Source organism: Gracilinanus agilis, chromosome 3, assembly GCF_016433145.1.
Source record: "Gracilinanus agilis isolate LMUSP501 chromosome 3, AgileGrace, whole genome shotgun sequence".
Classification (NCBI taxonomy): Eukaryota; Metazoa; Chordata; class Mammalia; order Didelphimorphia; family Didelphidae; genus Gracilinanus; species Gracilinanus agilis.
Genome location: NC_058132.1, coordinates 207,913,182 through 207,933,971, shown reverse-complemented (window position 1 = coordinate 207,933,971; position 20,790 = coordinate 207,913,182). Strand labels below are relative to the sequence as shown.

The window sequence follows — 20,790 nt, the reverse complement described above, 5'->3', positions numbered from 1 at the left end:
GGTTAGTGAGCACTGAAGTAATCACATTGTTGGAGGCAAATAGGAGAGTGGTTTAAGTGGAAACAGGAGGAAGATATAGGGGGAGAGTGGGTGGTATTTTTTAGTTATGTCTGACTCTTTAATACCATTTAGGGTTTTCTTGACAGAGATACTAGAGTGGTTTGTCATTTCCTAATCCAGCCCCTTTGACAGATGGGGAAATTGAGGCAAATGGGGTTAAGTGACTTGCCCAAGGTCACGCAGCTAGGAAGTATCTGAGGCTGGATTTAAACTAAGGTTTTTCTGACTCCAGGCCTTGTGATCTATCCATTGTACTACTTAGCTATCCCCATAAGTGGGGAGCATAGTTTCAAATTATAGAAAGTCATAAAGGAAAACTGAGGAGTCTGGAATTATATCAGGCAATAAAGAGCTATTGGAGATTCTTAAGCAGGGGAGCAGTATGATGAAGCTTCAAGAAAGAAAAAACAGAACCAAGGCCTAACAATTTGCCATGCAAAAATTTCATGCAAAAGATCATGAGTGAACATTCTCTATCTCTACAAAAAGAGAAATGAGTTCAAAATACAGATAGAGGAAGAATTCAGATTAGATGAGAAATACTCTTCTGATTTGAAATTCTTACTTAAGATCTTGGTTGTGTAGTACCATTTGTAAGATTTGGGGCAAGTCAACCAATTTCTCTGGACATCATTATCCGCTTAATAAAATGGAAAGGATTGAATTAAGGGAGGTGTTCTTAAACAGTTTTTGGGGGTGTGTCATGAACCCCTTTGGCAGTCTCATGAAGCTTATGGACCCTTTTTCATAATAATATTTTAATGCATAAAATGCAAAAAATACATAGTATTATAAAAGAACTAATTATATGGAAATATAGTTATCAAAATATTTTTCCAAAAAATACTCCTTCATTTTTCTAGATGTCAAAACTGAGTATGTGATTTATCCAGAATCTTACAGCTAGAAAGTGAAAGACAGCCAGCATGATGACCCAAGCCTCCTGAATCCACATTTCATTTAAGTGCTCTAATGGATTAAATTGGAAAAGAGCAAACTAAAGAAGGGTTTATTCACTGGTTCAATACACATTATTTAAGCACCTATGTGCCAGGCACAGTGATAAGCACTATAGAATCTCTTCTTGGATGAATAGGACACTCCTCTAGTCTGTGGTATTTCTTTTCTACCTTAAATGAGGAGTAAGAATTAGAGGAGTTCTCAAGGCCTTCAAATAGCCTGTATGTAGGACATTGAGCCTTTGCCCCTTTTAGAGAACAGTGTATCCCCATGCAGCCACTAGATGGCAGCCTTGTATTCTTTTTGAGGAGGAAATTGACATGCAGGTCTGTTTTCTCCCCAGGGTTAAATACAAAAGTAAATTCTGAAACATACTTTTGGCTGCACTTCCTGCCTAGGGAGGAAGCCCCAGAGTCGCTGAGATAGGAATAAAAAAGCAAAAAGTTTTGAAGCTGGTACATTTCATCGTTTTGTCTGTCTGTGTAATGTAGCATTCAAAGCACAGCCCAAGGAAAAGTTGCTCATAAATCTGATTGCTATCTTGAAAGCTGCTCCTGCAGTGAGGGTTAGCTCAGTCTTTACATCCACCCCCTCAAAGGACAAGCAGGCAGTGGAGCCAGGAAGAACTGAATTCAAATCTAGCCTTAGACACTAGCTATGTTACCTTGGACAAGTCACTCAACTCCCATCTGTCTCAGTTTCCCCACCTGGAAAGCTATAATAAGAACAGCTACATCTTCCAGGAGTTATTGTGAGAATCAAAACTGATATTTGTAGAAGGTTCTATAAATCTTAAAGCACTATATAAAAATGCTAGCTATAGTTATTATGAAGGCAACATGCTATAGGGCCATGCTGGCAAACCTATGGTATACGTGCCGGAGGGGGCTGCTTCCCTTTCCCTCTCCACGCCTGCCTAAGGACATTTCCCCCATCGCCTGCCCCTCTGCCCAGCAGCCCAATGGGAGCTCTTCCTCTCTCCCCTGTCTGGGGTAAGGGGGCAGCTCACATGGAATGTGTGAGTGCAGTTTGGACACTCAGTCTAAAAGGTTTGCCATCATTGATACAGGGGAAAGATCACTAGGCTAGAGTTTAGGATATCTGGATTCAAATTCCAGCTCTACCTCAGCTGGGTCATGGGGGTGGGGGTGGCAGGAGTAGGGAATAAAGCTCTGAGTCTGGAGTCAGACTTGAGTTCAAATTCAGCCTCAGATACTTAATAGCTGCATGGCACTGGGTAAATCACTTGACCTTTCTTTCAGTTCCCTCCACTGTAAAATGGGGATAATAACAACACTTACTTCCCAGGGCTGTTGTGAAGATCAAATCAGATAATATTTATAAAGCACTGAGCGCAGTGCCTGGCACCTAGTAGGTACTTAATAAATGTTTGCTCCCTTCCCCAACTGCCACCCTGGTGTGAGATCTCCTTTCTGAGGCTCGGTTGTCTCTGTTATGAAATGACAGGGTCTGAGCAGACGATTTCTAGGATCCCCTATGACATCTGGCAGCCTACAAGGCAGGGCCTCTTCCTGCATGTCTCCTCATACTGTGTGCTGTTTGAGAAAGTCTGATAAAGGCACTGTTTCAGGGTGACTTCCAGAAACCCGGGGATTACTGAAGAGGCCAAGGTGCTCTGGCTCAGGGGAGGTGAAAGGTAATGAGATTGGGGCTCTAAGACTCACCGGCAGTCGGGCAGGCTTCCTCATCAGAGCCATCAGTGCAGTCTTTGTAGCCATCGCATGCCCAGCTGTTCATGATACAGGCCCCACTGTTACAGCGGAAGTAATTAGGCAGACACGTGGAAGGCTGGGCCGTGCTGGAGGGAAGGAGGTGGGAATCTGGGAAAGACACAGAAGGCAACATCAGCAAGATAAGCCCATCACCCCTAAGTCTCCCCTAAATGCCATCCTGGTCGCTGCAATACTCCTCAGCAAAGGGGTAGAAAATCAATTTCCCACAAGGCCATATGACCGAATGCTCCTGACAGGGCAGCTCTGCTGTGATTTTACATGTGTGTGTCCCTGGGGGCAGGCTTCCCACTCCAACAATGTCCGGCTTAAACTAGTCCTCAAATTGATTTGTATGCTGAGGGTTCGTACATGAACTGGCAAAGGCAGAGGAGAGGGTTTAGAGGGGGCCACATGGCAGGAACATCAGCCTTGTGCCTGAGCATCTGAAGGGGCTGACCCAAAGCCCACTAGACTGGCAAGTGCAAGGGTTCAAAGTGAGAGGGTAAGAGAAAGAAATGAGTCCCAAAAGGGGAGAGAAAGTTGGGACAGCAATTCCTCCCATAGGGAGTGCCCACTGCAGCCCACAGCCTACAAAACCATGAGCATATAATGCCCCTAGAGATGAAGAAAAGAAACTAAAGGGATAAAATAAGGGGAAAACCAAGTTCATGGGATTAAAAAAGAGAACTATGAAATAAACCCCAGGATAAAGAATGTTTGGTGAATCATACTCAAAGCAAAATAAAATCATATTTAGTGGGGTTCTTAGGGTCCTGGTGAGAATCATTTACTCAATATGTTTATTAAACATGTGCTATGTACCATTTGCCTGGGAGAAAGTGCAAAGCTTAGACAGGGCATGATTCTTGTCCTCAGGGAGCTTACAGTCTGTAGAATGGCTTTTGTAGTGCAGCAGTTGTTGTTCAGTTGTGTTCAGCTCTTCAAGACTCCATTTGGGGTTTTCTTGGCAAAGAGTGATTTGCCATTTCTTTTTCCAATTCACTTCACAGATAAGGAAACTGAGGCAAACAGGCTAAGTGACTCACATTTGAATTCAATTCTTCTTCCTGACTCCAGGCCCAGTGCTATGTCCCAGGAATTAATGTTCTGGAATTTGGGATTAGTTACAAGGGAAGCTAGCTGAGCATAGTGGATACAATGCTCAGTCAGGAAGACCCAAGTTCAAATCCAGACCCAGAAACTTACTAGCTGGGTAACCCTGGGCAAGTCACTTAGCTTCTATTTGCCTCAGTTTTCTTAACAGTAAGATGGGGGTCCTAATAGCACCTACCTCACAGGCTTGTTGTGAGGACCAAAGGAAATAATTTAACAAAGTACCTGGCATACCATGCTATGTAAGTGCTACAGAAATGTTAGTTATTGTTATCATCATTACCATAATTCTTGTTATTTAAGTAAAACACTTTGCAAACAAACTAGAAAGTGCTCCATAACAATAAACTCTTCCTAGTATCAGCTTATTGTAGGGCTCCCTTACCTCCACAATCCTTTTCATCAGACCAGTCCCCACAGTCGTTCTCCTTATCACATTTCCATCTGTTTGGAATGCAGTGACCATTTTCACATTGGAACTGGAAGTACCGGGAGCAGTTTGGTGCTTCAGTGGGGTTTTCTAAAGATACCAACCATGATCGATAGTCACTTTCCCAGCACATATTATTCAGAGATCTCAGAAATGTAACCACCTTTCCTACCCAAAGCCCAGCTGCATTTACAAGGTTATAAGATTTTACAACAGAAAACAAAAAAAGACTTCATCCATATAAATCCATAGATGTCAACTCCCCCTTCTCTCCTTTTTCTCAGGTAACTCAAATTTTCTAAACTATACTATAAGGTTTTGAAAATCATTACCTGAATTTAAAATTATGGGTATCTGACCAAAAGAATGGTTTATTAGTGAAAATTGATGATGGTGACCTGTGAATTGGGATAAGTGGTACTTGGAAGAGCATTAAATTCAAAAAATGGAAACAGTAATATATAATATATACATATACATGTATATGTATTACTAGCATCTCAATATGAAGAGCTGTTTAATAGCTTCCAAAGTGTCTCAAGACATGACACTTTATAAATTGGCTCAGAATTAGCTGCAACTTCTAAAAAAAGTATATGCCTGTACCTGACCAAATTTCATATAATTTCATTTCTTTCTGAATTTAAAGTGAGTGTAATAAGTCAAAGATCAGAAGAACAGAAGAGTATAAACAAGTGTGTTTTTTAAAAATTAGCTTACCACAATTGGCTTCATCTGAGTAATCTCCGCAGTCATCCATCCCATCACATTTCCAAATCAAACTAATACAAACTCCATTCTGACAGCGGAAACTGAACTGGTCACAAACTTTGTGGAATTCAGGATCTTGAGCTAAACAAATTAAAACAAGATTCTGATCATTCCTATGTTAAAAAATTCAGCATAGCAGAATGACATAGGAAAAAAGGTCTCAAGCTCTTTGGATCTGAAAATGCTATGAAATATATTAAGTGTAAGCAAAAAAAAAAAAAAAGCAAACCCTCTAATCTCTTAGTATTCTGACTACTATTGACAAAGAAAGGTTTAGCACTTCATATGTAACACCTAGTTTCTTAAGGCAGCTAAGGTAGGTGAATGAACATCCCTCAATTAGTCTTGCCCCCTCTTCTTCTCTGACAGTCCTTTCAACTATCCCAGGGTCTTTTTTCCCTGACCAGCCTACTTACTGCACCCAGCAAAAGCTGCATCCTCATCTGAGCCATCACGGCACTGGATAATCCCATCACACACCATGGAATGAAAGAGGCACTGCTGGCGGTTTTTACACACAAAGTCCATGTAACGGGTACACAGGGGCTCTGAAAGAGTTCACAGAAAGTAGAAGAGGGAAAGAATCAACTTCAGCTTGACAAGTATTCAATAAGTAATATACAAATCATTAGAAACCTGTGCTAGAAACCTGAAGAGACATAAGTATAGATAAGACATAGTCCCTGTCTTCACAATTTAGTCTAGCCAGGGCAAAAGATACAAACAACACTCATAAATAAAATGCAGAATAAAACATTAGAATAGTACAAAAAACATTAAGTAGTACAAAAAATTAGAAAAATACAAAACAAGGGTTTTGGGGAGTGAGAAGAGGAAGGATTTCTTAGAGAAGCTGGCATTTTGGTTGAACTTATAAATGGATGCTTTGGAATTCAAGAAATGAGATGCTGGTGGAATTTACCAACACAATTCTGTGGTAGTAATGGACACTCCAGGCAAACAGAGCCTTAAGCCAAGGAATTTAAAAAAATTCATGTTTTAAACAAGTTACAGGTCACAAAATGTTGCATGTATGGTCACTAGCAATACTAGATAATTTGAACCAACCCAAGAGACAGAATCAATGCCCACTGAGGCAATTTAGCTGGTGCCAATCTCAAAAAGCCCAAGGGTACACACTCCCTCTGATGTTATCTATCTGCCCTGGGGAACTAGCCAGAGACTGCCCAAGTAGCTGAAGGTCAATCAGTTTTTAATTGATCCTAAGGTAACTCAGGAGATAGATAGCCAGGACTGGAAATGGGAGGTCCTGGGCTCAAATCTGGCCTGAGACACTTCCTAGCTGTGTGACCCTAGACAAGTCACTTAATCCCCATTGCCTAACTCTTGCCACTCTTCTGCCTTGGAACCAATACATAGTATTGATTCTAAGACAGAAAATATATTTAAAAAAAAAAACAAAACCAAAAAATTGATCCTGAGTAGCCATTAGAGAAGGAAAGTGTTGGGACTGCCTGTATCAACCACCATGGACACCCTGCTCACAGCTTCCTCATGGAAGAATGTTGCACTCACCACAATGTTGCTCATCTGAGCCATCTGAGCAGTCATGGAGCCCATCACAGTGCTTGCTAGATGGAATACAGGTACCGTTGGGGCAACGGAATCCATTGCATTTCTTCTCTGAAGTGGGATAAAGAAAGAGAAAGGAAAAAATCAGTGCCAGGAGCAGGAGACTATAGAACTTGGATCTGATTGAAAAATAATAAGAATAATGATAGAAAAAGTCTTGAGAAGGATTTCAGAGACCATCTAGTCCAATTTCCTCATTTTAGAGAAAGTTAAGAAACTCAAGCAAGTGGCCCAAGAACATGTTGGTAATAAGCAGCCAAGCCTCCTACATAAGGAAAAATCACTTATAATTCCATTAAAGCACTTTGCCATCTAGCATCTCAATAATCACATAAGGTAAGAAGAGATTCCCATAGATAGGCCACCCTCTAACCCTTATCCTTGCTATTAATTTTTCAAAAAGAAATGTAGAAACTGAATAGCAAGGAAAGGACTTGCCTGAAGTAAGACCCTGAATGTTTGTAGAGAAACAAAACTAGGACTCTTGTTTCATACCTTCAAATCTGTAAATCCTACCAAAAGAATGATGACCCCAGATCATAGTCAGGCATAGTGATTCAAAGTGAGAGTCAACCCACCCTTCTCTGAGTCCCAAGGAAGCAATTTCACAGATAGGAAAGAGTCGAGAAATCAATCACCCAAAAGAAATATTTCTGGGTCCTTAAACATGGCTCACTTCAAAGTCTGAGGCATGGAGTAATTTTTCCTGCTCATTGGGGACCTCTCAGTGGACAATAACAGCATTTCCCAACCTGAATCCTCTCTAGTGGAAACTGAGGGATCCGGGGTGGGTGAAAGGCATCTACACTTACCACAGTTGATTGGGTCCTCATCAGAGCCATCCTGGCAATCAGCATCCCCATCACAGGCCCACCTCTGAGGAATACAGTGCCCATTGTGGCACTGGAAGCTGGAGGCCTCACAGGTATGGAAAATAGCTAAAAACAAAACAAGAGACAGAATTACCATGACTGCTCCTTCTCTCCTGCTGCCAACCACTGGGGATTGCAGGGAATGCTAGCTGGTCCTCAGGCCTGGAGGAGGGAGGTCTGCCCCAGGCAGGACCTGGGAAACTGGGGAAGCTGGTGTGTAAACTCAGGGTATGCAGCTTGATGGATGGGCTTTGCCACCACAAAAAGAGCAGCAACAAATATTTTTGTAAAAGTAGGTTCCACCCCCTCCTTTTTTTTTTTTAATCTCTTTGGGATACAGACTCAGTAGTGATATCATTGGACCAAAGGATAAGCACAGTTTTATATCCCTTTGGGCATAGCTCCAAATTTCCCTCCAGAATGGTTGGATCAGTACACAATTCTACCAACAATGTACTACTATCCCAATTTTGCCACATTTCTTACAACATTTATCATTTTCCTTTACTGTCAAATTGGCCAATCTGACAGGTATAAGGTAGCAACCTTAAAGTTGTTTTAATTTACATTTCTGTAATCAAGAGTGATTTAGAACATTTTTTCAAATAATTATTGATAGTGCTGATTTCTTCATCTGAAAATTGCTTGTTCACATCCTTTGACCATTTGTCAGCTAGAGAATGATTTGTATTCTTATAAATTTGACTTTGTTTTCTATATATTTGAGAAATAAGACCTTAATCAGAGATATCTGCTATAAAATTTTTTACCAGTTTGTTGTTTACCTTCTAATCTGGTTTTGTCTGAACAAAACCTTTTTAATTTAATATAATCAAAATTATTCATTTTATATTTCATAATGTTCTCTATCTCATTTGATCATAAATTCTTCCCTTCTCCATAGATATGACAGGTAAACTATTCTATATTCTCCTAATTTGTTTCTGGCATTGCCCTTTAAGACTAAATCAAATACTCATTTTGACTTTATCTTGGTATGAGATATTGGTCTATACCTAGTTTCTGCCATACCATTTTCCAGCTTTCCCAGCAGCTTTAATTTGCTAAGGCAATTTATCCCTAATTTATTCCATTGATCCAGCATTCTATTTCTTATCCAGTACCAGACTGTTTTGATGATTACTGCTTTATAATATAGTTTGAGATCCATTACTGTTAAGCCACTGTCTACTTTTTTCATTAATTCCCTTGATATTCATAGTTTGATTGGCATGGCATTGAATAAGTAAATTAATTTAAGTAGAATTGCCATTTTTATTATATCAGCTCTGCCTACCCATGAGCAATTAATGTTTTCCCAATTGTTTAGTCTTTATTTGAGTGAAAAGTGTTTTGTGATTGTGTCTGAATAATTCCTCTATTTGTCTTAGATTCCCACCAAGTATTTTATAAGGTCTAGAGGTTATTTTATTTTATTTATTATTTTTTTAAAAACCCTCTTCCACCTTAGAATCAATACTATGTATTGGTTCCAAGGCAGAAGAGCAAGGGCTAGGCAATGGGGGTTAAGTGACTTGCCCACACAGCTAGGAAATGTATGAGGCCACATCTGAACCCAGGATCTCAAGTCTCTGGGTCTGGTTCTCAATCCACTGAGCTACCCAGATGCCTCCTCTAGAGGTTATTTTAAATGAAATTTATTTTCTATTTCTAGCTATTTCTAGCTCTTGCTTCTGAACTTTGCTGATAATATATAGAAATGCTGATTATCTGTATAGGTTTATTTTGTATCCTGCAACTTTGCTAAAATTATTAATTATTTGGACTGGTACCTTTTAGTAACTACTTTTTAACAAGTTTTAAAAATCATAGCGGGGTCACCATGTAGCTCTTATCAATAAAAATTAAGTGAATGTATCTTCTCCTGACTGATTGGCAACATGTTGGGGAAAACTCAAAAACCTCCGGTGTGTCTCGCAAACACAAACACTGCATTTGCTCACTACACATGCTTTACAGAAGTAGGTGTTTCATCTATGTTTGAATTAGTCATATTTATTTTTGTTTGCACTATGTTGGTAACCTGAGTGATACAGAACAACTCTTGACTGTGAATTGTCACTGGTATTTCATTAGGTATTCAATTTAACACTGTTATAGAGAGGCAGCATTACAATCAGGGTTCAGATTTCCTACCTCTGATACATATTAGCTGTGCAACCCTGGGAAAGTTACTTAATCTCTCGGTGTCCCAGGCAACTCTCTAAGTCTATATTAGGGGGATGATTACCAGGTGATCCTTTAAGAATGAAATTACTGACATATCTCACCTCAATCTTAGAAAATAAAAAATAACACCAGCAATAATAACATCTTGTTTCCCAGCTCTCAAGGACATTTAATGTTTTTTCAAAACTGTCGTTAATGGTTTTAAGGCTTTTTACTTCCTAGAGTGATTATAAGTAGATGGAAGATGTTCAACAAATATCTGATGGCTCAGTGATTCTTTCTCCTAAAATGCAGAAAATGTTCTCACTTGAATTTCTTCATTTATTGTCACTAGGCCTCTGTCTGGTAAGCATTCAAATGTCTGCTTTTGAGGTGGAACAACTGAACCCCAGAGAGTGGCTTCCTCAAGGGCACACAGCAAGTGGGCTCTAGAAAGAAAAACCACAACCTGGGTCTAACAATGTCAGAAGACAGGGCCCTCTCTACCAACTTAGAGTAAATAGAGAAGAGTGCTGGAATCAAAAGCAAGAGGTAGCAGAAACCATGGCCCCAGGCTAGAAGGAAACACCAGGGCTTTAAAGAGATTGCTCCAAATCTCTTATACAAAGGGTGAAATTTCTGAAGGGGACTAAATAGTGCTACTGGCTGCCTGTCTGCTCCAACTTATTTTCTCTTTCTCTACTTGGACAGAAAGCTGTTTATAATTGTTTATTAAGGAAAAGGGAGAGAGAAGGAGAGAGGAATGGAAGGAGAAGGGAACTAGAGAGGACAAAGGAAAGGAGGGAAGGGGGAGAGACAGAAACAGAGAGAGAAGGGAAGCAGAGAAGCAGAGACAGAGAGGGAGAGAGAGGCAGAGTCAGAGGAAGGGAACAAAGAAGTGAGAGAGAAAGGGGTGGGAGAGGGAGAAGACAGAAAGAAGAGAGACAGATAAATGGGGAGAAAAGAGAGGAGGGAAGGAGAGGAAGATGGGAGGGAGAGGAAGGGGAGGGAGAAGAAGGGAAGAGAAGAAAGAAGGAAGGGAATAAAGGAGGGACAAAGGGGTGAGAATGGAAAGGAAGACAGAGAGTATGGATGGATGTTATGGAGGGTAGCAGGTGCTTTTCTTACTAAATCAAGGCAATCAAGATATTCATATACATTCAATGGCTTGACTGATATTTCAGAATTCCAACTAAACTCAAGTCTATTTTAAAGATAATTAAGATACAAAGATAGTGTAGTGTTGGGGGTTAAATGCTATACATGAAATTTTAAAGAACTGAGTTCAAGTCTATTCTTTCCCTGTGTGACAAGTTACAACCTCTATGGACCTCAAACAACTCTCTTAAGACTAAAATAAGAATAACACTTTATGCTTACAAAAGTGTTTTGCAAATATTATTTCATTTTACATTCACGACAATCCTGGGGTTTAGGTGCTATTATTCCCATTTTACAATTGAGGAAACTGAGGCAAGCAGAAGTTAAATAATGTGCCCAGAGTCACACAGTTAGTATGAAGCTGAGACCAAATCTGAACTTGGATCCTTCTGATTCTAGCTTTGCAACCACTGCATCATTTAGGAACCACATAAAATAGTCAGCTGCTTTGCCAACTATCATAGTTATTGTTGGATTGTTGATAGAAGTTCTCACACCAACCAAATAGCAGCTCCTTAACACTGTAAAGTTAAAAATTAACATCATTTTAAAACAGTGTAAGTTCATCCTTACCTTCTTGCTGCATCTCTTACAAGATCTGTGCATGTGCATGTGCAAATAAACCCACACAGTAATGGGCAAACTATTCCCTGTCGGCCAGATCCAGGTTGTAGTTTGCCCATCACTGCCTTAAGCAATTCCCTAATCACATCCTAATCTGGATGTGGGGGCATAGTGATTAGGGAATTGCTTAAGGCAGTGATGGGCAAACTATATACAGCCTGGATCTGGCCTGCAGGGAATAGTTTGCCCATCACTGCACTAGAGGATTTAATATTTTACCATTACTGGCACTTATAGTCCATTAGATATCTTTTAAAAATGCATTTATCAGGGCAGCTGGTAGCTCAGTGGATTGAGAGTCAGGCCTAGAGACAGGAGGTCCTAGGTTCAAATCCGGCCTCAGACACTTTCCAGTTATGTGACCCTGGGCGGGTCTCTTGACCCCCATTGCCCACCCTTACCACTCTTCCACCTATATGTCAATACACAGAAGTTAAGGGTTTAAAAAACAAACAAAAAAACACATTTATCTCTAGGAAGGGGGATAAATCTATCTGTCATGATACATAAGGTATTACCCCAGGAACCATGATTCTTTTACATGATTTTAATTTATTAATTTAACTTGTCTAATAATAACCTTTCCAAATGCCTCATTATATTTTTCTCCTCTTTCATCATGAATAAACTGCTACCTAGGGTGACTCCATGTCAACTAGCAGGCATCTTTCAGAGCTTTGCTTTGTTTTAAATTAAAGATCCAAATCTACTCCTTGTTTAGTTTTTAGTACTTAGTAAATAAATAACATTTGACTAAATGCCGCTTGCATTTCCAAATAATAGTTCTAAAGGTCCATAAGAGGATTTGGTTATTGCCATCTTTGGTTTATAACCATAAGGGCTGGAACTCTAGAAAGGTTTTTTTGGTTGTTGTTCAGTTGTTTTTCAGTCGTGTTTGACTCTTCATGACACCATTTGGAATTTTCTTGGTAAAAATACTAGAATTTGCCATTTCCTTCTCTAGCTCATTTTACAGATGAAAAAATTGAGGCAAACAGGGTTAAAGTAATTTGCCCAGAGTAACAAAGTTGCTAAGTGTCTGCGGCCAGATTTGAACTCTGGCCTTCCTTACTCCAGGCCCTGGTACTCTATCTACAGTGCAACCTAGCACATTTATTAAAATTTTTGCTACATAATCTCAATAGGGCCCAACCCCAGGGGAGCAAGGCAATCCTTTTAACACCTTCTCCCTTCCTAAGTCTCCTTCAAAGCTCAACTCAGATCTCATCTTTCACAAGATACCTTTCACAGACTCTTCCTAATTCCATCCCACTCCTCCCACTGCTAGTGTCTTCCCTCTAAGATTACCTTCTCTTTCTCTGTCCCTTCCTCCCCCCCACATATATGTGCTGTGTATATGTATGTGTTTAAATATGTACACACAATAGACATACACATATATGTAAATAAAATGAGTGTGTGTGTGTACTTAGTTATTTGCATGTGGTCTCCCCCATGAGAATATGGGTTCCTTGAGGGCAAGGCCTATGTTTTTGCCCTTCTTTATATTCCCAGAGCTTATCGCAGAGCTTATCAGAAAATAAGATGTGCTTAAGAAAATGCTTATTTCCTAGTTGTTTGAGTGATTTGGCAGCAAAGATAGAATTAGAAACCTCTACTCTAGAGATTTTCTCTCCACTCATACTTCTTTCCTTATTTTTTATTGTATTTTGAATGATACTCTAGAGGAGGCCAGGGCTGAGTTTAAATTGGGTTAAAGATATCTGGCAGGACAAGGTAGAAAGAGTCAATTTGTATGGAAAGATGAAAAATGCTCCCCTGGAATGGGGGTGGGGGGAGATAAGGAATGAATTATGGAATAAAAGAATGGTAGAACTGGAAAGGCCTGAGATATCACCTAATTCAATGAGTTCCCTAATTTTATGGATAAAGCAACTGAGGCCGTGATTTTCCTGACATTACATAGCTAGTTAGGGGACAACCCCAAACCATATTATGGGTTTCCGAATTTCTAGTCCAGAGTTCTTTCTGAAGGCACCATCATTGTTGCCAGAGTGGTCAAGATAAAATTCAGAGAATGGAAGCACTAGAGTGTCTAATATAATCTATTATCTAATGAATTGCTCTCTGACCTTAGGCAAATTTTTCCTGCCTCACAAAACCCAGTCAAAGCAGCTGATTAACTTCAAATGAGTTTTTGCCATTAGCCAAACATGAGCAGGGCCTCACTTCTCTGCAGATAAATTATGACGATGAAAAGAAAGTATGGGCCTCATTTCCTCCAGAAGGTTTAATTGTTTAAAAGTGCACAAGAGCTGAGGCTACGGAAGGTCAGGCTGTCCTGACCTATTTTCTTTGGCTATTTGATCACAGTTTAATTTCTTGTAGGAAATGGAAAGTCATGCACACATGTTAATGAGCTCCCATCTGACCTTAGACTATTTTGGGAAGGGGGAGAGAGAGAGAATCCTCTTAGAAAAGTTTGGTAGGGCAATTCCTGGAACAAGACTTCAGTTCAGAGAGGCAAGGGCTATAAATCTCCCTCTATCAGCCCTGCCAGGGGAAAAAAAGGGAAAGGATGGTGGAGAGGGATGGCAAACTCCACCCTGAGAAATGAAGTCATTAATTCATTTCCAAGCCTAGGTATGCATGTGCTGCTGAAGTGCAAGTCTGAGCCATACGGTTATGTTAACAAGATATTCAATCATCCTGCAATTTGCAAACAGAAATGTCTAAGTGCTTCCCACTAATTTATAAACTTGTCACATATCCAAACAGGGGTTTCCTAATGATGGTCATGCCTTTCATGGCTTGACAATGGTTTTGTCATGGGGTTTGTTTTCTTCACCCTGCTGTGAGCCCTGGCACACACAAGCTTCCATACTGCAGGTCCTGGCATGCCAACCCTGACTTTGTACGGCAAAACATTGTGGTGAATTCCACCAAGATGTGCAACATATAGACAGTTAAGCAAAACAACAACCACCACCACAAAAAGAAAGCTACTAGCATTCTGCCAGATTCTCTTGGTCAGACACTTTAGGAAACTCCACTGACTCCTCCTGGTTAAAAATTTCAACTCTAAACTGACTCCATTAATGGATGGAAGCAAGAGCAATCAGACATTTGGTGCTCTGGGCACTATGGGGAATATACAAAGAAGCATGAGAAAAGGTACTTGTCCAAAAGGAGATAAATCCAAAATAATGAATACAAAAGCAACTTTTATGTCAAGTTTCGGGTGCATTACATGTGTGTAGGGATGATGTTTTTAGTTAGGTAAAAATTGAAATTAGTTGGGATTATCTGAGTCCCCCGGGGCTGGACAGGATAACAAGGCTATTCAGGTGTTAGGCGGTGTAGAAAAACTGGATTTTAAAGTTGCTATACTACACAAAGTGGGTAATCCACATGCATTAAAATGACAGCTGATGGTAGCACCTAATAATTGGTGATAAAAAATAATCACTTAATTCTGCCCGAGTTAGCAGAAATCTCTTACAGTATGAATTTTAAATTTCACATTGGATCACATTTGGAATACACAGCCTAGTCTTTCTGTTCTGTTTTTATTTGGAGGGAAGCAGGTTTAAACCTTTTGAACCACTGACATAGAGGCCACTCACCTGTACAATTAGCTTCATCAGACCAGTCCCTGCAGTCATTGTCCCCATCACACACCCAGGAGGAGCGAATGCACATTCCTGAGGCACAGCTGAATTCATCGCTTCGACACTGGTGAGCTTCTAAAGGGGAGACAGTAGGCCAATGATATGAGAACAAAAGCAATCCCTGATCAAGTCAAACCAATGAACCTTGCTATTAAACCTTTTATCTCTGACAGAAGTTCCATTAAAACACAGATCTCCTTCATAATGGTTTTAATAATGGGCCTAAACATTTCTAATTCCTTAACCCATTACAAGATCTATTTTCCATGGGTTTATACAAATTTGTCTTAAAGTTATTTTATTTCTATGTATTGTCCATATCACCACTTATGGGCAATGCACTCTCCCATTTATTACCCACTATTAAAAAGGTCTGATAGGATTGGGGCCATTGTTACCAAATAGCAGGATGACACTGTGTGTCAGGAGTGAGGAAGGAAGAAGGGAGAGGGCATCCATCTGCAATGTCTATTCAAGCTACTTAAACTGATGGAATAACTTAATGAGAAGCTCATCATGGGCTTCATGTTCAAATCTGAGCAACATGCATATATGAATTGGTTTTTTTCCCCAGGATATATAGTTTGGATCAATCAATAAAACGAGAAGCAGAAATCAAGAACCTATTATGTGTCAAGCACTGTAGCAAGCACTAGGCTTCAAAGATAAATTAAAGAGTCCCTACCCTCAAGAAGATTATATTGTATTGGTGATCTTTTTTGAGAGACTGTAGATCTCATCTAGGAAGCCCTGTAATATTCTGGAGCTTGACACAAAAGCCTTGACACCACATTTTCATAATCACACAACTAACTATAAAGGGGAAGAAGGAAGAATATAAGTAACATGGGCTGAGTTAGTGATTCAAATGACCCTAAAAATAGAATTTTGGACCTAAATATACAAACAAAAGCTTGATTCTCTAGGGAACCATTTATTATTTATTGATTACCAAAAAAAATATTATTCAACTCAGTAGAGCAAAACCTAGGGCTGATCTCCAAAAACATGACCCCCTATGTGTATAAAAGAATTAGAGTTCATGATCTATACAATTACAGTGATGACATGTATTTACTAATCTGGGCAATGAATGAGGCATAAATGGGTGTTTTATGCTTAAAGGTATTCACCAGTGCCACAAAAGAGGTCCTGTGTAAAAGCTAAATGGAACGATTCCCTACAGACAATAAGCCTGTTGATGGCCCTGCCTATACATAGTAGGCATTCAATAAAAAGTGTTTATGAACTAAAAAGTCTTTGAATTTTTTATAGTGTTGTGAATGTACTTTAAAAAAAACCAAAAAGCAAAAGACAAAAAAAACTCCCCAACTCCCTTTTTGATATCTTCAAACAAAACTAAGTTATTCAATTAAAGTGGCCATGGAAATGCTGCTGGGAAATGAACTTTCAGTTTGAGAAACACCTCAGTTCACTGACAAATCTTTATTAGTAGACCTTCATTCTCTTATCTATGAACTATGTATGGGTCCATGTTCTCTGCAGATACCAGAACAGGTCTTAGACTTTCACATTCACAAGTATAATCTGAATCTATCTTCCTCCTTAGAAGAGTAATCAATCTAACTGATACAGTTCTCTATCTAACAACGGCTCTTCCCAATAACTAACCTCAACCAATCCTCTAATCAATTATTCCTTGAGGCAAACTGGCTCCTTTGGATGAATCCTGACTCTATTCTATAGCCAGGTATATAATATCTGTGTTATAAATAACATCCCCTTGAGATAGTCAGCTCTCACAGAGAAAGACTCAAGCACATTAGGCTCCATTAAATATAAAATAATTGTGTCTTCCAAGTAAAGTCTAGTCAGATTTGAGGAAAAACAAACAAATGTACATATAGATGGGAAGGAATATCTGGCTAAAATAGTCTCTATTTTCAATAGTTTCTCTAGCTTAGTTTCTATGACTGAAATTCCATCCCCTGGTTTTATTTATATCTTGACATCCAGATTTCTACTGGCCTATTAAATATTTCATTTGTCACAAAGTGGTAGCTTGCTTTCATATAATCTTTTTTCCTTTCATATCTACTGTTTTATTTCATCCCCACAAAACCCATGAAAGGCAGGTAAGTCAAACACCATTTTCTCCATTTTACAGATGGGAAAACTGGAGCCAAAAGGGGCTGAAATGATTTTTCCAAGGTCAAAGAAAACATTTGTGGCACAAGCTCTAGGACCCATGCCTTCCTACTTCTAGAGAAGTATTATTCATATCAATTTGGATATGATATTTCCATATGATTTACATCCAGGTAAAAGGGGGGAAAATTCTTCAATGAATTCTAGGTTGAGAGGGTAGTGAAGTGGTTTTAATGAGCACATGAATGTGTTATCTAATTGCAACAGAGTAGATCTTGGACCAGATCCTAAAAGCCTCTCTATCCACTCAACAACCCCAAGATATTCTTTATTACAAGTGAGAAGATATGGTCTGTGTCAGCAGGATCTTCAGAAACCAGTCCTCTCTTTTTCCCTTACCACAGTGACTTTCATCACTATTGTCTCCACAATCATCCTCAAGGTCACATTTGTAGGATAGTGGGATGCAAGTCCCAGACTCCTGGCAGCGAAATTGGGTGTCCAGATCACAAATAGTGGTAGCTAGCAGGAAAGAAGATAGAGGTGGGAGTTAGATGGTGTGATGAGGTGCAACCCTGCTGTCTACCTTGCCCATCCCCATTCAACTGGCCCTGAAGGAGCGGCATATAGGGTACCCCAGGCTCTCCACCCCTGGCCCTTGCCAGGCAATGACACTCCTTCAAGGCTGTGAGCCTTACAATTCATCTGCTACCCACTGCTACCCTTAAGGCTCCCACCACCTATTTCTCTCCCTCTCCTTCCTTGAGTATTCAATCACCAGCTACTTTCCTCTCATCCTCTCTTTCCTCTTCAATTCTGCCCAATACCTGTTCTCATCCAACTCCACTCAGTCCTTTACTTCTATTTATTTTCTGTAGTGAGAAAACCACTTCATCATGGATCCCCTTTTCCTACATTCCTTTAATTTACTTGTGAGACATGGCTTCCCTTCCCTGCATCCCAGGCCATCTACTTCTGGCACTGACTTATATCCCCTGACCCACTGATCCTGGACAGAGTATTGGAATATTCTTTACTCCCTTTGCCTCCCTTTTACTATTATTGCTCTGCAATCTTTCCTCCATTTCTACTTTTTTTTCAAGTCATGGTGGCATTTGTGCATCAGCTCCCAAGTGAGACTTCCTTCTTGCTTTAAGGAGCTCATCACCTGACTCATTATCTTCCTCTCTTCCCAACTCCTGCTCTAACAATAGGGGCTTCAGTACTCTGGCAGATGTTCCTTCAAATTTCCCATGACCCAAGTTCTTAAGCCACTTCAATTACACACAAAGATTGTTATATCATGGGTGTCACATTTCCCACAAATATTCCATTTTCTTGATCAAAAACTCTGAGATCTCTGAACTTTCATGTTTTCTCAGTCCTTCACTTTACTCTAATTTCACTTTCTTCTCTTCCTAATCTTTAGTCTATAATTTACCAATTCCACTCCATTTCCTACTTTGGAAACCCTTATCCCACTGTTTTATTATCACTCATTCGCCAAACCCCAGGCTTGGATTACTCTCACCATCTGCTTTCCCTAGTCGTACTAATGTGTTGATGAATGGAGCTAGATGAAACTGCAAAACAGTGCTGACTGGGTACACTATAAATCCGTGTTATCCAACTAAAAATTAGTCTTTATTGAAACAAGGCAATCCTTTTATTCATCCCTTATTCAATATCTCATTCATCACAGAAGTTATTTCATGTTTTTTTCTCTTCTCTTTAAGACTCCCTTAACTCCCCTTTTGCCTACTCTTTCAGGGCCTTGTCTCTTACTTTATTAAGAAAATTAAGGTTATTAAACACAAGTTACCTCTTTTTCTCTTCTCTTCATCTCAAAACTCCTTGACATTTGTCCCTGCTCTCTTTTGTCCCAGTCTATAATAATGACTTAGCCCTTCCTTGCAAAGACCAAACCCTCAAAATGTGCCCTTGAACCTATGGATTTCTATTTTCTCCAGCAGTTGTCAACTCAAACATACTTCTTCTCCTTCTCTACACATTCCTCCCTTACTGCCTTCAAAAGTGCCCAAGCCCCTTGAAAAAACTTAACTATGAACTTTAACTAGAACCTATGATTCCCTCAATATATCATTCTAACTTTTTCAGCCAGATTCCTAAGAGAGATGACAAAACTTATCACCTCTACCTCTTTACCTCTCAGTCTTAAGTCCTCTGAAATCTGACTTTCAATTTCATCCCTCAACAAAAATTGCTCTCTCTAAAGTTACTGACCATCTCTCAAAAGTTGATCCAATAGACTTTGCTCAGTCCTTATCCTTCTTGATCAGTGTACTCCATTTGACACTGTGGCCACCCTCTTTTCCTGGATACACTCTCCTTTGTGGGTTTCTGTATCACTCTTTCCTTGTGCTTCTCCTGTTGCTTGTAGGAGAACTTCTCCTACAGAGCCTCGACTGTGGAAGACCTACAAGGCTCTGTCCACGAAAATCATCTCTCTCTACACTATTACTCTAGCTCACTGGCTTCCACAGGCTTACTTACTATCTCCATGCCTATTATTCCTAGGCCCTACATATTACATCTCATTCTTTCATATGAGTACCAGTCCCATAACACCAATTACTTATGGGATAATTCAAATTTGTGCCAGACATATCTTAAACTCAATCTGTCTAAACTGAACTAATTTTCTTTCCTCCTAAACTCTCCCCTCTTTGCAAACTTCCCTGTTTGTATCAAAGACACCACCATCATTCCAGTTTCTCAGGTTTGGAAGAGAGTATTATACAGTGTGCAGCTCAAATTCAGCCCCTATTTTTGTATAGTCTGTGAGCTAAGAATGGTGATTACATGTTAAAATAAAGTTTGGTTGCATTTGATTAAAAACATAATCACCATTCCTAGCTCATGGGCTGTACAAAAACAGGTAGGCTAGCTTTGGCCCTTGGGCAATAATTTGCTGTCTATTCCTTTATACAATGAGATATTTAATGTTTCCTTCTATTTTTCCTTCTTTTGATTTTGCTTTATTAATTCTTGCTATCTTGTGAGATAATTAGCTTCTACTTGCCCAACTCTACTCTTTAAAGACTGATTTTCAGTTATGATCTTTTGATTTTCCTTTTCGGTTTGGTCTATCCTGCTTTTCATGGCTTCCAGTAGGTCGATTCTGGTCTCCAATTTATTTGTTATTTCATTTGATTTCTGTACCTCTTTTTCCATATGGGCAATTTTGTCTTTTAAGCTGTTATTTTCTTTTTGTACTATTTTCATTTCTTTTTCCCACTTTTCTTCCCACTTTTGTTCCTCAAGAGCTTGTGATCAGTTTCCCATTTTTTGGGGGAAAAGTTCAGATGTGTTTGCTCATTTGTCACTCTCTGTTTTTGCTTCTGTAATTTGTTCTTTTTCTCGATAGAAATTATCCTGGGTCAATAGTCTTTTTTGTTTGTTTTTGTTTTGTTTTGTTTTGCTGCTGCTTATTTCTTTTGCCATTAGTGGATTAGGGTTCCTGCATGTTGGTAGTCATTGGTTTCTTAGCTTGTGTCTTGCAGTGTTTTGTCTTAGTAATATCTTCCCTTCCCATTCAGAAG

The 20,790-nt window shown here is 39.5% G+C and overlaps 1 protein-coding gene across 1 annotated transcript in view; it reads right to left on the bottom strand.

Moving 5' to 3' along the window:
- The window catches only part of SORL1 (sortilin related receptor 1), a 246,842-nt gene that overhangs the window by 36,191 nt on the left and 189,861 nt on the right, over positions 1–20,790 (bottom strand). Inside the window, exons 24-31 of the mRNA XM_044669646.1 lie at positions 17,627–17,749; positions 15,074–15,193; positions 7,473–7,598; positions 6,604–6,711; positions 5,484–5,615; positions 5,017–5,148; positions 4,252–4,386; positions 2,706–2,861 (exon numbers count right to left, since the gene is read on the bottom strand). Coding sequence (XP_044525581.1) covers positions 2,706–2,861; positions 4,252–4,386; positions 5,017–5,148; positions 5,484–5,615; positions 6,604–6,711; positions 7,473–7,598; positions 15,074–15,193; positions 17,627–17,749 — 1,032 coding nt within the window. The remainder of the gene's footprint in view (positions 1–2,705; positions 2,862–4,251; positions 4,387–5,016; positions 5,149–5,483; positions 5,616–6,603; positions 6,712–7,472; positions 7,599–15,073; positions 15,194–17,626; positions 17,750–20,790) is intronic.